The sequence below is a fragment of the Chelonus insularis genome, unplaced genomic scaffold (assembly GCF_013357705.1).
Source record: "Chelonus insularis isolate UGA/USDA-ARS -01 unplaced genomic scaffold, ASM1335770v1 contig_124_pilon, whole genome shotgun sequence".
Classification (NCBI taxonomy): Eukaryota; Metazoa; Arthropoda; class Insecta; order Hymenoptera; family Braconidae; genus Chelonus; species Chelonus insularis.
This window is the reverse complement of record NW_023276365.1, coordinates 230,996-255,181: the sequence shown is the minus strand read 5'-3', so window position 1 is coordinate 255,181 and position 24,186 is coordinate 230,996. Positions and strand designations below refer to the sequence as shown.

General features: G+C 26.9%; 1 protein-coding gene across 8 annotated transcripts; it reads left to right on the top strand.

Moving 5' to 3' along the window:
• The first annotated feature begins 31 nt into the window (after positions 1 to 31).
• Positions 32 to 24,186, top strand: Tomosyn (syntaxin-binding protein tomosyn). 8 transcript variants are annotated; one of them, XM_035084325.1, is made up of 22 exons: positions 32 to 905; positions 1,027 to 1,124; positions 1,285 to 1,467; positions 2,905 to 3,039; positions 5,052 to 5,115; positions 5,673 to 5,877; positions 6,218 to 6,293; positions 6,410 to 6,564; positions 7,174 to 7,465; positions 7,548 to 7,791; positions 7,901 to 8,151; positions 8,252 to 8,441; positions 9,152 to 9,526; positions 9,937 to 10,426; positions 16,364 to 16,489; positions 16,667 to 16,786; positions 18,851 to 19,180; positions 19,278 to 19,386; positions 20,146 to 20,229; positions 21,586 to 21,681; positions 21,771 to 21,895; positions 23,266 to 24,186. In XM_035084325.1, the coding sequence occupies exons 1-22, from the start codon at positions 786 to 788 to the stop codon at positions 23,526 to 23,528; spliced, it is 4,131 nt and encodes a 1,376-aa protein (XP_034940216.1). In that variant the 5' UTR covers positions 32 to 785; the 3' UTR covers positions 23,529 to 24,186. The 8 variants fall into 8 exon arrangements, with proteins under 8 accessions (XP_034940216.1, XP_034940259.1, XP_034940241.1 ...); XM_035084368.1 differs by lacking the exons at positions 9,152 to 9,526; positions 9,937 to 10,426 and adding exons at positions 13,083 to 13,154; positions 14,110 to 14,155 and having other exon boundaries at positions 16,373 to 16,489; positions 23,266 to 23,528; XM_035084350.1 differs by lacking the exon at positions 9,937 to 10,426 and adding an exon at positions 14,110 to 14,155 and having other exon boundaries at positions 16,373 to 16,489; positions 23,266 to 23,528.

Sequence of the window (24,186 nt, the reverse complement as noted above, 5' to 3'; positions counted from 1 at the left end):
TCAATTTATTCAAAGCGTCAAATTTCAATCGATACCTGGAAACCAATTGTTTACTTGGTTTAACAGCAATATGGATTTTTATTGGTTTGATTACTTAAAAGGTTTGATTGGTGGAGAAGGAGGTGGACATGCGTAAACATAAATTTGGAAGCAATTTGAAGTTAGCAGCGTATCAAAATCCCGCGTCGCGAGCCTGTTGCCCAGTTTATTGATCTGACACAATTGAACAACCTGCATTGCTGTCATCTACCAAAACAGTTGTACCACGGACGAGTTTAATGTCGTATCGTGTAGTAGAACTCGGGAAAAAATTCAACTTTTTCATTATTTATTATAAAATAACTATTATTTAACGGGTGTTATTTTAATGGATTTCATTTGTGATGATTTTCTGTCGGGGTGACGTCACAGGTTTTTGATAATGATTTTTTAACAACAAAATGTAGAACGAATTTTTTCGTTCTTTTTATCGATGACATTTATGTTATGTGATTTTTATTATTTCATGTCGTTGACGATAGTGTGACTAATAATGTTGCATTGAGAAAAATAACGTCGATGGATCATTATTGTTTAATTATTAATTATAATAAATATTATTGTCATATAGTCAATAATTCATTATCTAGTCATTCTATACGAGTTAAAATAACTAGTAAATCAAAAAAAGTTATAAATATCTAAATATAAAATAACGGAATGCTTTTTTCTAATGAATATAAACGTATGTCAGTGGTATAGATTTAAATAAAATTCAAACCTCAATGAGATAAAAATCATTGAAGATGAAGAAATTTACAATAAAAGGCGTTTTAGACGGTTTCCGATCGTCAGTTGCTCAACAGGTTAAACCTGATCAGGAAATAATTGAAAATTTGAGAAGTGAACACTTTCAAGTTAAAAAAGTAAGTTTATTTCATTGTTATTGTCTGCATTTGATCGCTTGTTATTAATAAGTACAATCTGTCAGTTTTATCAACACCGCCATTATCATTATCATCATTTTTGTTTTTCTTTTATCTACAGACATTCAGACATGGTTTTCCACATCAACCAACAGCTGTAGCATTTGATCCAATCCAGAAACTTTTAGCTATTGGTACTAAAACAGGATCTTTGAGAATGTATCCTTTTTATAACAAAGTCAATCGATATTAGAAAAAAAAAAAGTAAAAGAATGCAAATATTGAACGAGGTTTAATGGAGTAACCTTTTGAAAATTAATTCCTTGTTATGAGAATTAATTTCCTTGACCTGTACAATCAAACTGACTAAAAATTATAGTCTTGGCCGACCTGGCGTTGATGTTAACATCAAACACGAGGGTGGTGCAGCTGTTATTCAACTAGAATTTCTCATCAATGAAGGTGCCCTGGTTTCTGTTACTGCAGATGATACATTACATCTCTGGAATTTGCGACAAAAAATACCACAAGTTGTACAGAGTCTTAAATTTCAACGTGAAAGGTATTTACTTTCTGTTTAACTAATATCAGCTGTGGAAGAGTCGACTTTCTTTTTTATACCCTAGGATACCCTTTTTACTCTGGGATTTCCCTTCTTTATTTCATTGCTTGCTTTAAGAAATGATGCTATTTGCTGCTGACAAAGTGTTAAAGATTTATGCAAATAGGATAAACATCTATTATAAGACTAACAAAAAATTTTAGTTAAACACAATTTATTAACATTTTTACTAATGCTGTTGTAAGGCTTCACCTCATTATTTTTATTGATGCTTATGTTTTCACTTGTTTTAAATTTAATTATTTTTTATTTTTTAGGTTTTTCATTTTCTAGATATTTATTTTTTGAAATGGAAATATATCAGTTATATTGAATTATTTATTGAGAAATGAGATGAATAGTTAATAATCGATTGTTTAAGTGAATCATAAATATACAAGCAGAAAAGATTATTCATATACCGGAAAGACTAGATGCTAAGCATAAAGATTATTTTTCTGAAAAATTTTCAATAAAGTATGATTTTAGCTTTGGAAGTGATCTTCTTTGAAAAAAAAAGTATCATTAAAAATGGAATCTTTTTTGTTCTAAAAGAGAAAAAAGAAATTGAGAGGAAGCAAATTTTATTCAAAGCCATTCAGCTATTTTGAAATGAAAAGAATTTTTTCTTTCGATAATTTGCTACTAAGCGGAGAAGAATTCATAGAATCGAGATAGTATTATTTATTATTTTTTTTTTAAATTCTACAACGAAACATACCATATATATTTACGATTTCATATTCTACTGTTCTACAAAAACACAGCATGTGCTTTCTTCAAGTGTGTAATTAGTATTCCTAAGATCCTAATGACATTTTAATTAACAAACACAAGTTTTCTTCTTATCATTAATTAACGCCAAGTTCATTATTTATTTTTTTTTTCTTTATTTCCACTCATTTCCGATTTGCTGCAAATAATTCAACATGATTCGACACTTTTTTTTTGATTACAGTTGATAAAATAAAAAATTAATCCAGTTGAGTTAAAAAATTAAAAATAGGGGGTGAAAAAAGCCTAAACTAAAGTACATAAAAATCTAGATTATCACGTAAATGAGTTAATGAATCTAAAATAAAGTTAGCTCAGCAGTTACAGAGCCAAGTCGCCAACCAATAGCCGCAGTAACCACGTTCTAACAATGACCGTGTGCTCTTATCACCCAGGAACATCCGATTTCTCTAGCGTTACATTTCATACACTACAAATTTCCGTTTAACACACTTTAGAAACTAGAATTCACTTTTTTTATCAATAAAAAAATACTTCATCATATATACACATGTTTTTGAAAAAAGCTCTTTTTGCCTATTGTCTTTCATTTTTCAACACTTTTTTACTGTAATTTATCTTTTTTCTGCTCTTTTTTCACTCAATCCTTGTTACTGTCCAAAGGATAACGTCAATCCATCTGCCACTACAAAGCAAGTGGCTATATGTGGGCACAGAAAGAGGAAACATTCATGTACTTCACATCGAGACCTTTGTTTTATCTGGATACGTGATCAACTGGAACAAAGCTATAGAAGTGTAAGTATCATCAATATTTCTCACTCTATTCAAACTGCTAACAGTATACAGTTAGCTAACAGATGCCTTTGAGAGAACTAATTTCTACTGGCACGTGTAACCTTGACCCCTTTTCCCTTACTTATCAATTCATAAAAGCTCAAAAAAATCACCCTAAAACAGGCCTCATTTATATTCATCGTTAAATTATTGTTATTCAAATATATTTTATTAAGTATTCATTGTATTCATCGTTAAGCTACATTTTTCAATATTTCATAAACTTACTTTATCGACAGCTGGCCTTTTTTTCGTTTCAAATCTGACCTATTATTGTTCTGTTCGTTTTATAATTGACTGACTGTTATAATATTATATTATTGAGGCTAGAGTATCATAACGGTTAATAATAAAATTACTATTCTTCGTTCGACGGAGCTATTATATTTATGCTCATTATCTCATTATTATTCAAACATATTTTATAAAATATGTATTATGTATATGTATTGTCCAACTTCAGTGAACTCTAATAGTTTGTAGAAAATTATTTAATCGATCATTCAGCTGCAATTTTTTTAATATTATGAGAAGATACTTTATTGTTGCTGCTATATTATTTATATTAATTATATAAAATAATGTAAATAGAAAAATAGTAAAAAATGTGAGATAGAATAGGTGTAAATAATTATTACATGATAAAGGTAAATTTATAAAAGTTTATTTTCATAGTGTGAGTATTCTATAACTGTTGAGTAAAATTGTTTTATCAATATTTGACTTAAGCATGATAAAAACGTTTGACATTATTTGAAAATTTGCGGAACAATTTTTCTGGTAATAAACTATCTGCTACAAGATTGCACTACACCACAAATAATGATTTAATGTATTATTGATCGTAATAATAGTAAAGACTTGAGTTCTACGACAGTTTTCCGGTCATCAAATACAAGAAAAAAAAAATATATATATATAATATCAGACGCTTAAAAAAAAGTTTAAGTTATATATTTGCTTCGAGGCATCGTAAAATGTGTAATCTACTGGCGTTAGACATTTTTTATCCTACTTTTTCTTATAGTCTACCCCCTCATGACCGAGATCTTGCTACTAAAAGAATGACCTCTATTTTCTTCAGACCAATAATTCCTTTTCCTCCCTTTTTTTTTTATTTTATTTATTTATTTTTTTTTTAAATAAAAATAATTTGTCTCCATAGGCATATTGTTGCAGAGTGTGATGAAAGCTATTTTTGCAACGTTAATTTATGGACGAATGATTTCAGTTGACCCCATGCTGATCTTCACTAATAAAACACTTTGATCAAATTTCCAATTTTACATTTTTAAATTTATTTTTTTTTTTTTCCGGGTAACTATTCATCTTTTATTTATTGAATTATTTACTGAGCTATGTTTATCTAGAGTTTCAAAAGAAAAATGTATCTGAAATTAAAACAACCCAACAAAAAACTCCGAAACATTTATCACGTTTATAATACAATTAAACAATAGAATTGATTAATCATCTACAACAGAAAAGTTCAAAGGGAGAAATATTTCTTATTTTTCCCTATATTTCTTTTGATATTATTTGTCTCTGTCTTTTGGGTGTCTATAAACTAGTATAACATAGTGTCGAGCAATTTTACAGATTGCATGCTACCAATGAGAGTAAAAAAATACAAGACGAAAAACAGTGAAAAAGAGAAAACTTTTTTCTACTATTAGTTAAAAACTTCTTTTGTTATTATTATTAGTAGATAGTAACTTTTTGGTCTTATTCGTTAGACGAAAAATAAAAGATTTTCAGAGACTACAGTAGAAAATAGAGGGAATAGTCAACAGTTACTCTAGGTCATACGCACTACGACGCTAACAAATCAATAAATACCCTACTACGAAAATTTTCTCCCCTAATAACATGCTAATTCGACAGTTTAATGATTAATGTATTGAATAAAAACATGCTTTTTTTTCCTCTTCTTTTCTCGATTAATTTTTTTAAATACTCAATCACGATTTTAGGTCAAGGAAAACTCATCCAGGGGCTGTGATTCATCTGAGTGATAATCCACTGGACTTGAGTAAGGTAAAACAACTGCGACACATTCATTTATTTGATGTTTTTTGTTTTCCTACTATCTCTCTTGCTCTCTTTCTCTATTTTAATTTCAAATTAAATTGAAATAAAGTAATACGATTCATTATTTATATCAATCAGTGAATGTTAAATAAAATATTAAAACTTTTTAACGGCCATTTTCTAGACCATTTGTTGGATTTATGAATTTTTCTTATAAATTTCTCAATTCAAGAATTCAATTTCAAACTTTATAAAGTATTAGAATTTATGAAAATTAAAATTTTAATTTTACAAAATCAGTATGCATCTTAGAATAAATTGAAAAAAAAACTCCATTTTATTTTTAAAAAAAAGGCTAAGTATTTTTGTCAGTTGTCATCAGTTTATTAAAGTGTCTGGATCGATTGGGAGGTCGTAAGATTGTCAAATATTAACGAAGCTTTAAAATAAGTAATTTGCAAAAGTAGAAGTAGTTTTTGACGTGATAAAGCCAATTAAATTCTCATTTTCTAGATAATTGAAGCAACAATGATTTTTAATCTTATTTTATTTTTATTTGTCAGATGCTCATTGGCTATGAATCAGGACAAATTTCCTATTGGGATTTAAAAACCAAATGTGCTGAGTGGAGATGTCAAACAGACGAGCCCTTAAGATCAATTTCTTGGCATCATGAGGGTAAACAATTTATGTGTAGTCACACTGATGGATCACTTTCTACGTGGGTTTTAAAACAACCTAGGCCAGTCAGTGTTACTCATCCACACGGTAAAGATCATTTTTAAATCAATTAGTATTTATAGAATAAAGATATCCAAAAAAAAAGTTACAAAATTTTTATTGAATTAAAAGGATCTAAAAGTTGACTTTTCTATTTTTAACATTTCATTGGTATTCAATACTAATTGACTAGTTTCAAAGTTTTAAAACAAATCAATGAACAAAAAGATACTTTTCTATATTTACATAATTTGAAACATTTTTAGTCTTTTTAATGCTGATTAATAATGGAATGATCACTTAAACTGAAATCAAATCAATTAGCATTTTTTCTTTTCTTTGATGATCATTAAAATTACTTATTCATGAATTCACGTTGATTTGACAGCTAAACTGACAAAAGATGGAGAACCTGAGCCATGCAAATCAATTCAAAAAGTCGAGTGGAAGCTCTCTAGATCAGGGTAAAATGAATAAATGAATTTTTTAGTCTTTTTATATCAACGTCAATATGGATTTAAATTCGGAATATCAATAACTAGAATAACAAGGTATTAAACTCTAATCTTGAATGTTTTAGTGAAGCGTATGTTATATTTTCCGGCGGATTAGCTTATGATACGACCGGAAGAACGCCGAGTATTACCGTGATACAGGGAAAAACTACAACTGTTTTGGAAATGGAACATAACGTCGTTGATTTTATAACATTGTGCGAAAGTCCATACACAAGTGGTAATTAAATCATTTATATATGTATATTATTATCATCGAAAATGCACATTAATTTTATTTTCAAGTGCCTGTAGAATCAATTTAAAAATAATCATAATTTCGTTTGGAGTTATCATCAATTGCTCCAACCGTTTAACCTTTATTACTATTGCTACGTTTAATTAAATAAAAATGTCTACTCGATGAAAATAATCCTTAAAGAGATATTCTTATTAAGTTGATGAAAAAAAAAAGCTTCCAAAGTGCATGTCAGAATATTTATTAGGTAATGTTTCATAATTCTTAATCGGCTACTGAAAAATTCATGAAGAAAAGAGAATATTTATTTCGATTACAAAAGTTTGGAAGATTAATTTAAAAAATTGTCCAAAATTTATTTATAAATAATAATTTACAATATGTAGGGAGTTTGTTAAAATAAAATCTCACCTCTTTTTTCATCACCAATTTAATGAGATTATCTCTTTAAATAATATCAAGACACAACAAGCATCACGGTAGACTTAAATAGTGGCTCTTATAATGATATTTATAGATAAAATTATCTTCATTATTATTTTCTTTTGTCTTTATACCTGAATGAATAATTGATTTTCTTAAATTTTTCAGACTTTCAAGACCCTTACGCAGTCGTTGTGCTGCTACAAAATGACTTGGTGGTAATTGACCTACTAACACCAGGATTCCCATGTTTTGAGAATCCGTATCCTATGGATATTCATGAATCTCCAGTAACTTGTTGCGCTTATTTCGCTGATTGTCCTTCGGATTTAGTACCAGCATTTTATTCTGTCGGATCTAAATCACAGAAAAAGACGGGCTTTAGTGAAAGAGAGTGGCCAATTTGTGGGGGAGAATGGAGTCCCAACTCTAGCAGTTACAGTGAAATCATTCTCACTGGGTATGTTTCATTGCATTCTGTTTTATTGCCAAGTTTTTATTGTTAATAAAAATTTATTAACTTGTTTCCATTTTTGGTCTAGACATGCGGATGGGAGTATAAAGTTCTGGGATGCGTCAGCAGGTTCCCTACAAGTATTATATAAACTTAAAACGGCTAAATTATTTGAGAAAACTAAAACTAAGAGCTTAGATGGTGAAGAGGACCCATTGGCTATACAATTAATTTTTTTATGTCCGGAAAGCCGAAAATTAGCAATCGCTGGTGCTGGACGTCATGTGGTGTTATTTAAATTCAAGAAAGTCGAAAGCATGTCAGAAGTTGTGGTAAAATATCATTTCAAGATTTATTTCCTTTTTTTAAGAAAAAAAAAAAAAAACTTCAAGTGGGAATAAATTACATAAAAAAACTTTTTTTTGCTACTCTTTCAAATAGACGTTAGAAATATCGCTTTCTGGTGATGGTAAGGATGCAGAGGGGTCACCAGATCCTGATTTGGACCCCTGCCAAATCCCCGGGGTGGAAGAATCTCGAGCTGCAGAGGCTGCGATGTCGTTAAAAGTCCGTGGAGGATTGCAAAAACGTGCCGCTGGCTTTCAAGCGACCTTGATCTGTTTAACGACTAATAGTGGAGGGGAACAGACGGAAAATATTACGTCTTTAAGCCTGAATTCATCCTATGGCCTGTAAGTTTCTGTGAAAAAAATTTTTTCATCACAGTTAATCTAACATCATCTGGTAACAATTTAAGAAAGTGTAATTTAATGTTTTTTTCTTGAATTTCAGACTAGCGTATGGCAATGAATCCGGTCTAGTGTTGGTAGACATAGTCCAAAAAGTTAAGCTTTTAGTATTAAGTACTTCAGAAATTGGTAGTACAGGTGATCCATATCAGCGGACATTACGAAGTCCTAAACGTCAAGATGACGCAAAAAAAGAGAATGATGACAAAGCTCGTAGTCCTAGCATCGATCAGGTAAGTTATTCATTGTGTTAAACCTTGTTTATCTTCCAATTGAAAGAAATTTTTTTATCAATTTATTCTCTTAATTTTTACTGTTGAATTAAAAATTTTTTTCTTACCTGCTAGTCCGTGTTTATATTCCTTAAATATTTATTGAAAATGAATTAAACCTAAATACCAACGTATTGAAATTCCTATAAATATTTCTTAGGAACATTTTATTGGAATATTTTTCTTTCTGTAGAATAGAACAAGTAATAACAATTTTCTAGGTTTTTCAAAAATAATTTTAAAAATTTTAATATTTTTCTAATTCGGCTTTAAGTCATTTAAATAGGACACTGCTTTACCTACTAGTCGATAATAAATGTCGGTAACACTATTTATCGACATCACTAAAATGAAAAAAATAACAATACTAATACAAAAAAAAATAATCCAGCGAGTATTATCTTGCAATTTTTTCTTTGGAGTTGCGGTATTCTATCCTTTAAAATATCATCACTAATATAAATTAATAAAATAAATTGCAATTGAATTCGATGAATAGCTAAAAAAAATCCTCTCTTTTGCAATATTAGTGTACGATTTAATCAACGAGTCAATCAATTGATAAACATATCATGTTATTGATAAATATTAGAACTGATTGACTGTCCAATCTTCGAAAGAATAAAAAAACAAACATAAATACGAAACCAAACACATTGCAAATGAACCAGATTCATCGAGAATCAGCAACAGAAACCGAGTCTTTAGTAGCACCAGTAGGAGAAAAGGCTTCTTCTTCCTTCTCCTTGCACCATCCTCAACAGCCGACGCACGTATCCCAACAACCACAATTTCACGAAGATTGTCACAGTGTAAACAGTGACAGCCGAGACAACTCCGAAGATGCGTTGCTCATCAAGGAATCACCAGTTATGACTAAGAAAAGTGGATCAATAAGTGGTGAGGACGAAACAACGCGTAAAAATAATCCATGGAAGTCCTTTAGTCTCAAACGACAACTCAGCAGGGTTGACATAAAAATAAAGAGCACATTCACACCATCATCATCATCGTCTTCTTCATCATCAGCATCTACGCACAATGGGGTACATTTTATGTCTTAAAGTTTGTTTTTTTTTTCTCAATCCAAAAATTCACATTGCTTTTATTAGAAACAACTCACATTTTAAAATAAACCACGCAATTAATAATTTATGCTGTGATAATAACGATAAGCAATTTTATTTAAATTAAATTTAATTATTCATTAATGTTTGTTTTTTCATGCAAATATAATTACGTACGGTAATTATACGCGTTATTCTAATTGGCAAGCAGTTAAGCTTTACGCTAATTGAAAGTATTGTAAAATAATTAAATTGAACTGTTTATATCTATATAGATAGAAAACAAAAGTGTGGAATTTATTGGTTTTTATAATTTAATTTTATTCTAACGATTATTTATTATAATCGATAGAAGTAATACTCGGGTTAAAAAGTGTTGTAATATTCAGAGACAGCCACAGTCGACATTTTACTGCAATCCTATGGATGCTGAATCACCGGAAATAAACGAAGAATCGACACCAACAGCATCTGGAGTGTCAGCAACTGAGACTGGTGGATTTGGTAGTAGAAGTCCTATTGCTGCTAGATCACCACGAAGTGAAAAGAAATATGGAAATTTAGCTGAATCAACTACCTTAATTAGCCCTACTAATAATACTATTGATGATAATGAAGATATTGGTTGTGATGACAATAAAAAAAGTCAATCTGATAATTACTCTAGACCAATCGATTTGCCTTTATATGAAAGTAATGATAAATTAATGGATATGCAGAGGAGATTAGTTAAAGGACGACATATGAAATCAAGACTATTATCAATACCTAATGTGAAGAGTCAAAAAAATTATACTAATGAAGCAAGTATGAAACATGATGACAATACTTCAACTACAAGCAACGAATCATTCGCCGGAAATTTTATGAGGCGTTTCAGTAAGTGTTTAAGAATAATCATAATATAAATTAAAAGTAACAATTTAACGAAAATGGAAGTCAACCAAAAATTGTAGACTAGTCGCAAAGTGTGATGCATTTCATGATAAACCAATTGAATGTTTGTTATAATTCATTTATTAAATAATAGAATAATTTATTTTTTTATAACAAATGTGTGTGCGAGTGGGTGTGAACAACATACTAGAATTATTGGATATTTTTTTCATAGATAACGAATTTAAAAAAAAAAAAAAATCATATTGACAGTATTATGTTGGTAAATTAATCATTATTATTATTAATGATATATGTTTTTGCAATTAATTCTTGATTTGCTAATTTAGCATGCACCAAAGTGACTAATTTTATCAAGATATTTAAACAGTTTTCATTTTACGTGATTTACTATCACTAATGGGAATCTCGAAAGATTAATGACAGAAAAAATCTTAACTTCGGTATAAGAAGAGGATTTTTATTTGATGTAGAGTCTTATATAATAGTCAGTCAATCAGTTCCATTAAAGATGAAGTTATACAGAATTAATTATCAAGTAATAGGTCTGATAATTATTGGAAATAAGCTAAATAAAGCACTATTGCTATATAGTTTAGATATAATGCATTGTGGTAATATAGTTAGAATATAATTAGTTTGTTAGTTATATTTTTTGTTATATGTATTAATATTGGAAGATCTCAATCAACTTGAAGCTAATTTTATTCAGGTAGATGAAAAAAATATCAATGTGTTGATTGAGCATGTTTGGATATCAATTGAATCAACATTCTGTAGATTGTAAATCACTTAAAAGAATGTCATCAAACATAAGTGACATTTTTATTGGGGAATAATCACATAAAAATTCTGTTAGTGGTATTTAATAAATTTATTGATTCACTTGCCATTTTTTGGCCTTTAGAGAATTATTGGAGCAAAACTTTAGTGAAGTTGTTTGTTATGCAAGCCTTTTTCTGCTCCAACTCGGCAAGCAGCGTTACATACATAACTGGAATTTATTATATTGAGAGATGATATGTCGAAGACGATTTAAAAAGGAAAATTATTGACTTTTTGAAAAATAGTTATTGCTAGTAGCTTCCTATATGGAATTTTTTAGCAATTATTTTGGGTTATTTATGATTTGCTGTGAATAATATATACAGGCTATTAATTATTATATATTTTATAACATTTTATCCATAAATATTACTTTTTAAAACATGGAGAAAGTTTTATTTTTAGGATATTTATAATACTTTGTTCAATTTCTAATTTTGGAAATGAAAAAATTGAAAATATTGATTTTAAATTTAATTTTAAAAAATTTATATCATATAGATTGTCTATTCGAATTTTTTTATTGTTTATGATTCTTTATAAATAATTAATACCCTTTAAGTATCAATTGTACCAAGTCATGAGGCTTTGTATTTGAGCTTTAAAGCTTAAATTAGATAACTTTATTGAAGAAATTCATATTTCAATTTAAAAATGATCCATAACATGTTACCTTTTATTCATTAACCATAGAAAGTTAAAAAGAGAAAAATTTCAAGTTCTGCAGCAAATTAAAAGCACTTTCCTTTATCTAAAATGCTTTTGCAATTATCACGAAAAACATGAGAAACTTTTTGTTCTGAATAGCAAAAGAAAGCTTGAAATAATAAAAGTACGTTTGTTCCTGAAACTCTACAGAGCCTCTCTTTTTCCTTGATATTTCTAACTTTTTAAAAACAAAACGAAAATTATAAGATTTTTTTAAAATATATAATTTAGTTCATTATAACATTCCTCATTTTGTCGACACAAGACATGTTTATGAATCATTAAACATAGCAGCAAGTAACAAAAAATGATTAAAAACAGTAGCTTAATAGAATATTCAAATTTTCCTAGTAGTATAAGTCAATAATCAATACTTGTTGTATCCCTTCAGTTATTTTTCATCAAGTTTGAAATGAATTTTTAATACATAAAAATTTGAAAATAGAACATGTCAAGTTTTATTTAAATAAAAAACATAAATTTTTCACTTGACTTAATTGATTTTAAAAATAATTAATTAACTTATAATTTATTTAAAGATAAATATATTTATTAACATAAAAAATATGAATTAAAACTTTTTAACAATATTTTTTATTTGAATAGATCATATTCTTTCATGCAAAAAGCAGCAAGTATTATCAGATTCGATATAAGCGTAACTAATTTCTGCATAATTAATATTATTCAAATTTAATCTGCTAATAATTTGTTTATCACGTACATAAAATGTATATACCAATGATATATCACGTTGTTTACAAGTATTTACCGAATAAATCTCACGAATTTCAAACATAATTTACGTAAAAGGTTTGAAAATCGATTTAGAAGTTATTTATTATTTTACAAGATAAAAGTACTCGTTAATTGCTTCGTAAATTGAAGCTTTTCTCGATCCAAAGTTGATTACAATCTACAGAACCGTAGACTAGTATTGAACTTTTTACTATTAAAAATAATAACAAACAACATAACTTTAAAATTAAAAACAAAAGTAAAAATCGTTTAAGAAAATAACGCAAACAGTGACGGTACAAAAATATGGTTTTAGTGCAAAAGAAAAAGAAAGGCAGATGTTTTCTACTTTTTTCTTTTTTTACAGATTATACAAATAATGGTGCAATTATCTAAAAGGATATCATTATGTTTACAAATCTGGTACGAAATTATAAAGGTATTAACTGGTGATTGTTATACTAGACTGTATTTTAAGAAAATTCAATTAAGAGTGGCTATATATATCATTAGACAGAGAGCTTACGGTATAAATTAATTAATTAATTAATTAAAATTTACTATATTAAAAATATCAATTAAAGAATCACAAGTTGAATAATATTTATTATTATATTTAATCTAAAAGTACCGTATGTGTTTGCGATTAACATACTGATAAAATTCATTTATAATTGACTGTAATTAATACCAAGTGTATTAAATAGGATGTGATGATAGAAAACGAGGAAATGTGATGTAATTTTTGGTTATCAGTTATATAGTTGATATTATATAGACAATGTCATAGATGCATAAGTGGAATAGTCATCAATGTTTTTAGAAACACTATAGAAACTAGTTTGATATTTAGATGTCTTGTTGAACAAGGAAAATTATTTTACTCTACTGAAATTGGTATAATTTTTCATTTAAATTCAAAGTAGGATAACGAGCTTTGAATTAATTGCATGATCATACTAGTAGAATGCGTAACAAAATGTTTATTCCCATTTAGATTAAAACCCTTTGACCTGTAATTTTCATCGTAGCAGATTTTATGAACATGTACTTTCTATCCCTGCTTTAGAGTTAACTTGTAGTTATAACGAAAATGTACAAAAAGTATTACTGCTATTTATAATTATGTTTCTTAATTATTTATTCTTTAATACTGTGGTATTAAACATGTGAAAAAATTTTTTAACTAAAATGAGAATTTTTTCATTTTCAAGGCCCAGAACAAACAACTTAATAATCATCGGAGATTATATCATATATAATTTTATATATTTATATATATATATTTTTTATTTATTTATTTTAGTTAGTTATTAATATATTTTTTTTTAAACAAGCAAATTCAAGAAATGATACTCATTCAGTGGATACTTGTAATTTTGACACTTTTTCAGGTACAAATCAATTTTGCGGTTTTCCCTGACAGCAAGTTTGATTCAGGTAAAAGAAAAGCAATAAGGAATATAACTAAAAAAAAAAATTCTTATAAAATATTTTCACAGTATCATTTTTTCAATTTTTATCACCGAGAGAAAAGTAATATTTGTATTTTTTTTTTAACTTCAACATTAATAACTATTTAAATAATTTAGTTCATTATAACTATTATTAATTATGTTACATTAATTTCTTTAATTATCATCACAGTAATACATTATTAAAGAAAAATAAGTATCAAAGACATTTAAATTTATAATCATTTTAATGCCGTATTACAAAAACTTTTTATAGACATTTCTCTCGGTTTTGATCGTCATATAATTATTATTGCTTTGTGCGGCTTTATGATTGCACGTAATAGCATCTTTAAATTTAACAATAATAATGTTAATAATAAAATAATTTATTTTAATATTTTTTACGCTTGATAATGTTTTTGGCACGTTAGAGTGCTCGTTTTATATTATATTTATCAATTATCTTTTTTTAAATTATTTTTAATTTCTAATATTCCGCTGAAATAAGTGATTTACTCGCAAAAATGATAGAAAAAAAAACGAACAGTATCAACATACTTTGATTGACTGCTATTTATTTAAGACTCTGCAAATATAAGGAAAAAGAGATAAAATAAAAGCCACAAATGTTAAACTGTTGACTAGGATTCTCGTAACTCCAAAGGTTAAACACAAAAAAACAGTTTCTGAAAATGAATAATACAAAGCTTAGAAGTAGGATAGGTTATGAAACGTTCAGTAAAAATATAAATACAACATACCTTCAAACCAATACATCTTTCAAAAACCAAAAAAATTCTATGTTTATCGACAATTAAAAAAAAACAAAATCGAAGTCACTTTATGTCGAATTATCCTGTCTGTTCATGTTAAATTTACGTGATTTATAGATGAACGGGATGTGCGTATCACCTACAGCTGGAAGAAATTTGCTTGGTGTTGGTGAAAGATGTGATAATAATAATGATAGTAATGATGGTGTTAATTCAACAATTAATCGTCCATTAATTATCGAATCATCATCAAATGATGAAAGTGGATTAAGTAATATTTTTCGTAAAACACCAACAACAGAATCGCGTCATTCACGTCCCCATGGAATTAGAAAATTACAAAAATGTTTAAGTACTTCAGTAACCAACTACGAGACAGAATTATCAGGTGGTTTGTCATCATCATCAGCTCAGCAATTATTTCATGGTGAAAATCGTAACCTAACGCCAGCTAATCAAGCTTCACAGGCTTCCCAATCGATTCTCAGCAACGTCAGACAGTATAGCAGCTTTGGTATTAATATTCAAACAACCCTATACTTATATTAAAACAATTTAAAAAATATTAGATTTCTTCTTATCTTATCTATCGACTGTCTCTATATAAATCACCATTTCCATTTTCCAATTATCGTCATCACTGAGAATCGTGTTATATTTAAAATATGCCAAATATTTATTGAAACTTTCGAGATTTCCGATATTTTTCTAATACTCTGTGTGCTTATAATCATGTCTTTGTCAATGCGCAGCAATCTTCATTGCTTTAAATTGTGCTAAAACAATTCTTTCTTCTCAATCTTCTTCTTCTTTTGATCTGAATTTATCTATTTCTCGTGCATATATTGTTTTATCGTTCGATGCACTCTGACTACATAGCCAAGCATATGTCTTAGTGGCACTTTGACTTTTTGTTTACTGTTTTTATACACTATTTGACTCTGTTTTAAATTTTTCTTTGTTTTAACAATCAATGAAAATATCACAAAACTCACCCAATCTGTTTTCAGATTTTTTTCTGTTTGTTTTCAAACAATAATCAAACTTATTCAAAATCATCAACATATTATGTTTATATAATTTTATTTTATAAATACTACTACATATTTATGTATGACTAATGACTCAGATAATAATTGACAATTATTTCAGAGGATTTCGGTTTAAATACAATTGAAAGACAACAAAAATGTTATATTTAACACATTATTATTGTTGTTGTGAATGTGCTATTACACGAAAGAATTCAAATTTATCGTTTTTATTTTATTTTTTCATTTTTTTTTTTTTTGAGTATGTGTGTACTTTTTTTTCTTTGTCGTTTTTTTTTTTTTGTTTGCATGGATTTTTGTAATTGTAGAGCGAAAAAACATCATCAGGACTGTATAAAATGTACAACTTTATTTTTCGGAATGCTGGCCGTGTAGACAAGTTCGACAGTACGTTTCAACGTTCAAGAAGTTCAAGTATGTCATCACTTGAAAACATTTCAACGGAAACCATCAGCTGCCTTACTTTTGCCGATTGTTACACTAAAAAAACTGGTTAGTTATTCTTTGTATTTATTCTTTTAATTAATATTCATTAATCTATTTTGTTTTGATATTAACGACATCAATAATTAATTGAAGTATTTATTTATGTTAAAACTTTATAAAGCTTCAATACTTTTTAAGGAATTTTTTTTTTTATCATACTGATTGGCTTTTTTTTTATTGAAGATGTCAACGTTTTACCGACTCTGTGGATTGGCACGTCTTTGGGTTCAATACAAACGGTTGTATTCAATTCCCCAGCATCTGAAGACCGTCATACTCAGCCTGTGATCATTTCTACTTGTAGTAAGATATCAGTTTTATTGTCATTTTGCAGTTACGTCATGCTATATAATTATTTTCCATTATTGATTAACACTTTGGAGAAGAAATGTTGGATAAAATAGCAATAGAGATTTAAAAGATTTATATTTTTCTATAAAATTGAAAACATTGTGTATAAAGACTATTTTAAAGCTTTTTTTTTATCAGATAATGATTGGTAATTTTAAAAAAACACATAAGTTACACAATCAAAATTTTAAAGCGATCAATATGAAACTGTGTCACATCCAATTATTTAATTTACCTAAAGGTTTTATGTATCACCTAATATATGAGGATAGTCTGAGTAGGGAAAAATCATTAATGAATTATTATTGACCTGAGTTATTTTGAAGTTGACTGATGTAGTTCTAGAAATGACCTACTCAACTAAATACATTGGAAAAATTTTTTTAAATACTTTCCTCAATAACACGATTTCCTTGATGTATACTTCATGAACATATTTAGATTCTTTTAAATTACAAATTCTCTGAACTCAACTCTCAAATTTTTTTGTCAGTCAAAGGAGTTAATTAATACATCAAAGACACATTTTATTCGTAAAGTAATATAAGTTTTCAATTTCTTCTTATATCTAATAAAATTTATAATTACATCATTTTTTAGACTGCTTTGAGATCATAAATCGAATTGAGGGAAAAAAATTCTATCACGGTATATTGATACTAATTGAGTTTCTGACCTTTGGGAGCCAAGCCTGAAACTACCATTAATATTGTTTCATTTTTCTAAATAACTGGACAATGATTTGATCGATTTCTCAAAAAATTTTATCAGAACAAAGTTATCTTAAAACATATCGATTAAACTATCTCTTTCTAGTGATTGAAATTGGTTCACTATTTTCTAGGTATCGTTAGAGTTTTGTTATAAAGAGAACAAAAATTTTCTCAGCGATATCTTGAAAATAGTTCGATCAATTTTGATTCGAGACCTTTTTTTCTCGATACAACTTAAAGTGAATTAAAATTGATTAGATTCTGAACTGAATAAGTCTAGATAATAGAAATTTTTTTTATTTCAAAATTCATTTTATAAGAAAAAAATTCAGCTGATTTAGCTCTAAATTCAATCACTCAGAAGTTACTTTGAATGTATTGAAAAAGTGGTTTTGAATTGGGGTTGATTGAACTATTCTTGGACTATCTTCGTTATAAATTTCACTCACATAATTGGACATTTTCTCAATTGCCTAAAATGATCTTAAACATCCTTAAACGTGTAAATTTTATTTAATTCGGTAATTATTCAATGTAAAAGTCTTTTCTCTTAATTTAATGACCTTAAAAGTATCACAGGACTTGTTAATTTCAGCAATAGATCACCACCAGTGTACTAGACACATTCTGGTCTTTAAATAAATTAGCCTGAAAAAGTAATAACAATAGACTTAATTTAATTGATCACAAAAATTATAAGTAAAGAATGTTATAAATTGTAAAGACCTATTGATCATGTTAGTTTGTTGAGTGTAAAGTCACTCAAGGTAGCCACATCAAATAGATCAATATTTTCTAATATTTATTTTATATCAAAATATGGGATAAGAAAAGAATATAGACAGTTAAATGAATATGTTTAAATGTAGTAGAATGTAACTGGAAAAGCAGGAAAATTGATTAAAATTTTTTCATCGAAATAAATAAATAAAGTTTTTAGTGTACTGTAAAAAGCGTAAAAATTGATTACTTGGAAATAATTCACGTCTAATAGAGCAGTTTATGTGCAAGAATAGCATATTAATTTTAAATAATTGAGAAAAAAGTAATTTTCATTGATTACATTTTAAATTCTTAAAGAAAGAATGTACTTATAATTTTTTAATTATATTCTATTAACGCTAATACAATTTATACATATCTCTACATCAATTAGTACTTCATTATTAATAAATTTATTTTCAAATTATTTTATAATAACATATGAATTATGTTTATAGTACAGTTGTTGATGAGATGATTGAAAATTGGTGTAATTTTAATAAGAATAATTATTAATAATTTGCATTTATGAATTTTTTAGATGGATTATCATTTAAGCTAAAGGGATGCATATTAAATATATCATTTTTGGACTGTAATGGAACTCTAATACCCAACTCATATGAACCATGGAAGGATGAAAATGATGGGAGAGAGCGTAGTCGTTCAGCTAAATCAAATAGCCGAATGTCACCATTATTAAATGCACAAGCTAGCTCTGCGGGAGATGGATTTGATGATCGTCAATTCGTTGTTTTAATATCCGAGAAACAAGCACGAGTTGTTGCACTTCCATCACAAAATTGTGCTTATCGACAGCAGTTGAGTGAAACTCATGCAGTTATAAAAGCAGAAATCACTACGATAAAAGGTCTTTGTTTTTTAATAAATTATTCACCATCCTTGTTTTATAATTAATCTTACTTAATCTCTGGTTTTTTCACTTTTATTTTTTACTCCTTTTTTAGATGGTGTTTGTCTTGTTTGTTATGTATCTAATGGCCACATAGCGACTTATAGTCTACCAAGTTTAAGGCCCTTGGTCGATGTTGATTTTTTACCGTTGCAAGATTTAAGGTAAGAAAGAAAAAAAATAACTTTGTTCTATTTATTTTTTCTTCTTATTATTATCTTTATTATTATTACTATTTATTATACTATACATACGTCCAGTTATCAGAATGTAATCATTTTATATTGAACGTTTTATTTCCTATTTTTAATACAATATGATGAATACTTCATCAAAATTGGCATGGAAAACAATTAAATTTAAAAGAAAAAAAGAAAAATGATTCACATTATTGCACCATTTTCAATCATTAAAATGCTATTGCAGGCATGAATTTGTATAGCGTTTAATAATATGAGCACTTTTTTAATGCACTAATTTATTATTATTATTATAATTATTATTATTAATTTAATTGCTTTGATGAAAAAAGCAAGTATTTTTTCACCATTTTTATTAAATTCAATCAGTTAATATTAATCAAATTGCAGCCTTAAAATTGAATAAACTAATACTTTAATTATCAAATAAAAGAAACTATTAATTCACCTTTTTTCACAATCAATATCACCTATAAACATTCAAATTTCTTACGTTTTGTGGATATGTGTAAATATTTAAGAAAAAAACCAATTTTATCATTATTTAATTTATCGATTGTCGCCAAAATGTTACACGAATTTTTTTCCTGCTCTTTTCAGATAAAATTTAATCTTTTTTTATTATTTATTTTTTTTGGCAACTTTTGATCGAAAAATCCAATATCTGACAAAATATACAAAAAATAAACGGTTTTTTATTTATTTCTCTGTAATTTCTAACAGTTTTCAGACAACAAAGCATGGCATTGTAGACCCCATGTTGTCCATATGGGGTCACCAACTCTTTGTAAATGGCGATACAGATCAGTAAGTCATTGAACTAATTGAAAGACCAAAATTTCCTCTTTATTTTTTTATTTTTTTGTTTTCGTACTTGAAAAAGTATCATTTCATACCATGGCTAAATATTCGAATGACTAAATTCATGCTACAATTTTACTATTAAATTTCGAAACAAATATACATTGTTCAAATAGCACACAACTCAAATACAAAATCTCTGAAATAAATAAATGTTGAAAAATGAAACTACGTTGACGGGTATATAAAAATAAAAAAATTCCAGTTGATTTTCAAAATATACTAATTTTATCCAAAAAATTTCTATTTGTTTTTAGATTTAATCTACAAAGGCTATTAAAGTTAGTTCATAAAATATTTTTCAAAATAAAAATTATTAAATATTTTTTAATTTACATTCTAAAATAAATATTAAGAATAATTATAGACACAAACTAGTGGAAATATATAAATAATAAAAGCTTAAATAATAGTTGATTCTATTTTGTTAATTGGCATGTTCAGGTTCAAAATCAATCGATTAGAATAAGACAGAATGATTGCCAATAATTATATTTGATGTGCCAATCATTGGCTGGTCTATTCTGTACTAACGTCCATTACGTCTATTTCAGTTATGCTGATTAGGATATTTTGACAGAGTATATCATAGTTAGGGTATTTAGCCATGATAGCCATCATTCATATTTTTGTTGCTTTCCATTTCCTTCATCCAAAATCCATATAAATAAAATTTAAACTAATCCTAAATAAAATATATAATTAATATACATAAGTAGTGTCCTGTATATACACATTATTATGTTATACTTAATTGTAAATATATATACTTAAAATTAATGAAAATATTTTTCTGTATTATGCATGAAATGGGTAAGACATAACACCTATATCTTACTGTCGGTACAAAAACCAAACAAAACACATTAAATGCCTTTCATTATAAATAGAACTATTATTATAATGAATTTTTAAGTGATATAATAATTGAAAATATTATTAAAATATGTGATGATAAATTTTAAAAGGTGAGTGATTTTTTTAGTATAAAATAAAATAAATAAAAACAATAAATGAATAAATGCTCGCGCTCTGCAGCACCGCAATTAGTTGGCGCATGTGCAATTATAAAAAATAAATCATTAATTGTTTCCGCTTTTTTTATTCTCAATGTTTAGGGGGCATTTTCATCACATAGTGGCTTATTTTTTTGATTAAACATTCATGTTATAGTCAAATATTTATATTTCTTTCATTCAAACATAAAATAGGTGTTAAGTCTTCACCCTTTCGTTAATGTGCCAAGATGATTTTTTAAAAATACATTATACTTATTTATTTGTTAATTAAAATTTATTACAGAATTTCAAAAACTATTTGCCTTACCAATAAAGGCCATGGATTATATTTGTCATCGCCAACTGAAATACAAAAGTTTAGTCTCTCAAGTGATTTTTGGTGAGTTGACCTCTTTTATAAGTGAATCTAAAAGATTCTATTTACATAGAAAATGGGATAAAAATGCTATTGATTATATATTCTTTAAGTTCGGAGTTACCAGAAATGATGGGCGATTTATTTGTAACTGTGGACATGCCAGAACCGCCTAAAGAAAGTTTCTTTAAAGGACTCTTTGGGGGTGGTGCACGTAGTGTAGATCGTGAAGAATTATGTAAGTAATTTTTGAAATATTTCTATTGTATTTTTTTACCGACTTTATCAATAAATTTTTCAAATGCTTCAAGTTATTTTTTTTATAAAGACACGAACAAAAAAGTTGGCAATTTTAATTAATTCTTCAACTCAATTATTCAGTATTATTAAAAACTTTTTTATTGTATTCTATATAACTTTTACTGAATCTGATCAATTATAATCCTCTTACAATATCTCTGTCCATTTATAAGTAAAACTTGTCTTTAAAAGAATTCTATTTCATGGTTGTTTATAATAAGAATAAATTTAATTATTTTTATTTATTTATAAAAGTAATGCTGACTTAACTAAGTGTTGTGTAAAAAAGTTCGTTCGTTAAAACTTGTAAGATTGTTATATAATTTGAAGGGTTGTTTTCTCTCTGAGAACGGTAATGGTTTTAATAACATGCGAACCAGTAGAGAGTGACATAACTTGTAGAGTCGTTTACATTTTAATTTGTAAAAATATCAATTGTTAGTTTTATCAACTCAAGTTCTTATATTTTTTATGAATGAATAATGCAACTTATTAAAATGTATTTTTTAGAAAAATTTTATCAATGTCAAGAATTTTAATAGAAATTTTTCATGATAAAAAAGTACTCTTGGTAAAAAATTTTCAATTTTAAAATAAACGTTAGATAAAAAATTAATGTACAAAAAAGCGGATTTTTTAAAGAAATATTTTCTTTATTCAAGAATTAATGGATTATAACTTGGATTATAAATTTAAAAATTCTATTGAAGTATTTAATAAATATAATTTTTAGTTATATTGCGTTTTTTTAAAAGAATTCTTTCTTTAAAGAGTGGTAGTTTTACATTTAAAAACTACTCTAAAATATTTAAATACCACAAAGGTTGGTTTTATTTCATAGCAAATTTTATAAAAATATGTTCTTTACGTTTTATTATAATTAACACATTACTGCTCTCTAAAAGTTAAATTTTTTTCCTTGGCATTGTTCAAAGGGTTGATATTGCTCATCCATTATGAGATTTGTAATAAAAAATTTTTCATTTTCAGTCTCTCAGAAATAAATGAAGCAATATGATTTGATTTAAAGAAATATTTTTATTAAGTTAGTAATAAAAAATGAATTTAAAGAGTAATTTTTTGAATGAAAAAACTTTTTAATAACATTTATATTTTTTGATTATTTGTACGTATAATTGACTTTAAAAAAGGACATGTAATTTGATTAATTGAAAATAGTTGTAAAATTAATCTGTTCATTTTGGATACTTTTAAAAATATGTTCTTTTAGAATAGTCATCAAACGATGTTTATCTTATTTTGTAAGCTTGAAAGGAATATTGATTAATTGGTTAAATATCAATTTAGTTGGAGAATCGAGTGGACGAGCATCACGTACAATTGCTAAACATATTCCGGGGCCGAATGCAAATACCGAGGCATTAAGAGAACGAGTTTCAACAGCAACTGGAGATGTGGCGATGGCACACCAAATGGTAATGGAACGTGGAGAAAAATTGTCTCAATTAGAAGAGAGAACCGCACGTATGATGAATGAATCTGAAAACTTTGCGTCTTCTGCTCACGGGCTTATGCTCAAGTATAAAGATAAAAAGTGGTATCAGCTATGAGTAATTAAATTAATAATTAATTGTTAGTGAAAAAATAATTCAAAAAAATTAATAATTGAAAAAAAACAAACTTTTTAAAATGAAAAAAAAAAAAATTGTTTGAGATAAATCCATTTTATCTCAAGATAACTTATTACGCACAGAAATTATCAAAGAAACAAAACAGAAATTTTAAGTAGTATAATACAAGAGAAGAAAAAAATAATATTTAATGAAAATATTTAAAAGGAAAAAAAGTTATCAATCGTTGTTATTATCCTTATTCTTATTGAAGAAAGCGTTCATTATCATCATTAAACAAAAAAAAACTTTAAAAAATAAAATAGAATAAAAAGAAACTTGACGTAAGGTCAAATTTGGAGAAATTTAAGAATTAAAAAAAAAAAAAAATAATAAAGAAAAGCAATGAAAAAAAGTTTTAATGGAATGAATTTTTATCGAAAGAAGTTGTATCACAATAAAAATTATTGTTTATTATTGTTTTATGTTGGTTTGATTAATAAATATTAATTATTATTAAAAATATTATTCATGTAACTATGTATATAGTCCATGTGCACACGAATTTGAAAGGAAAAAAACACACACACAATTTTAAAAATATAAATTACTAGAGAGAAATATGAACAATAAATAATTAATGTATCAATCGACAAAA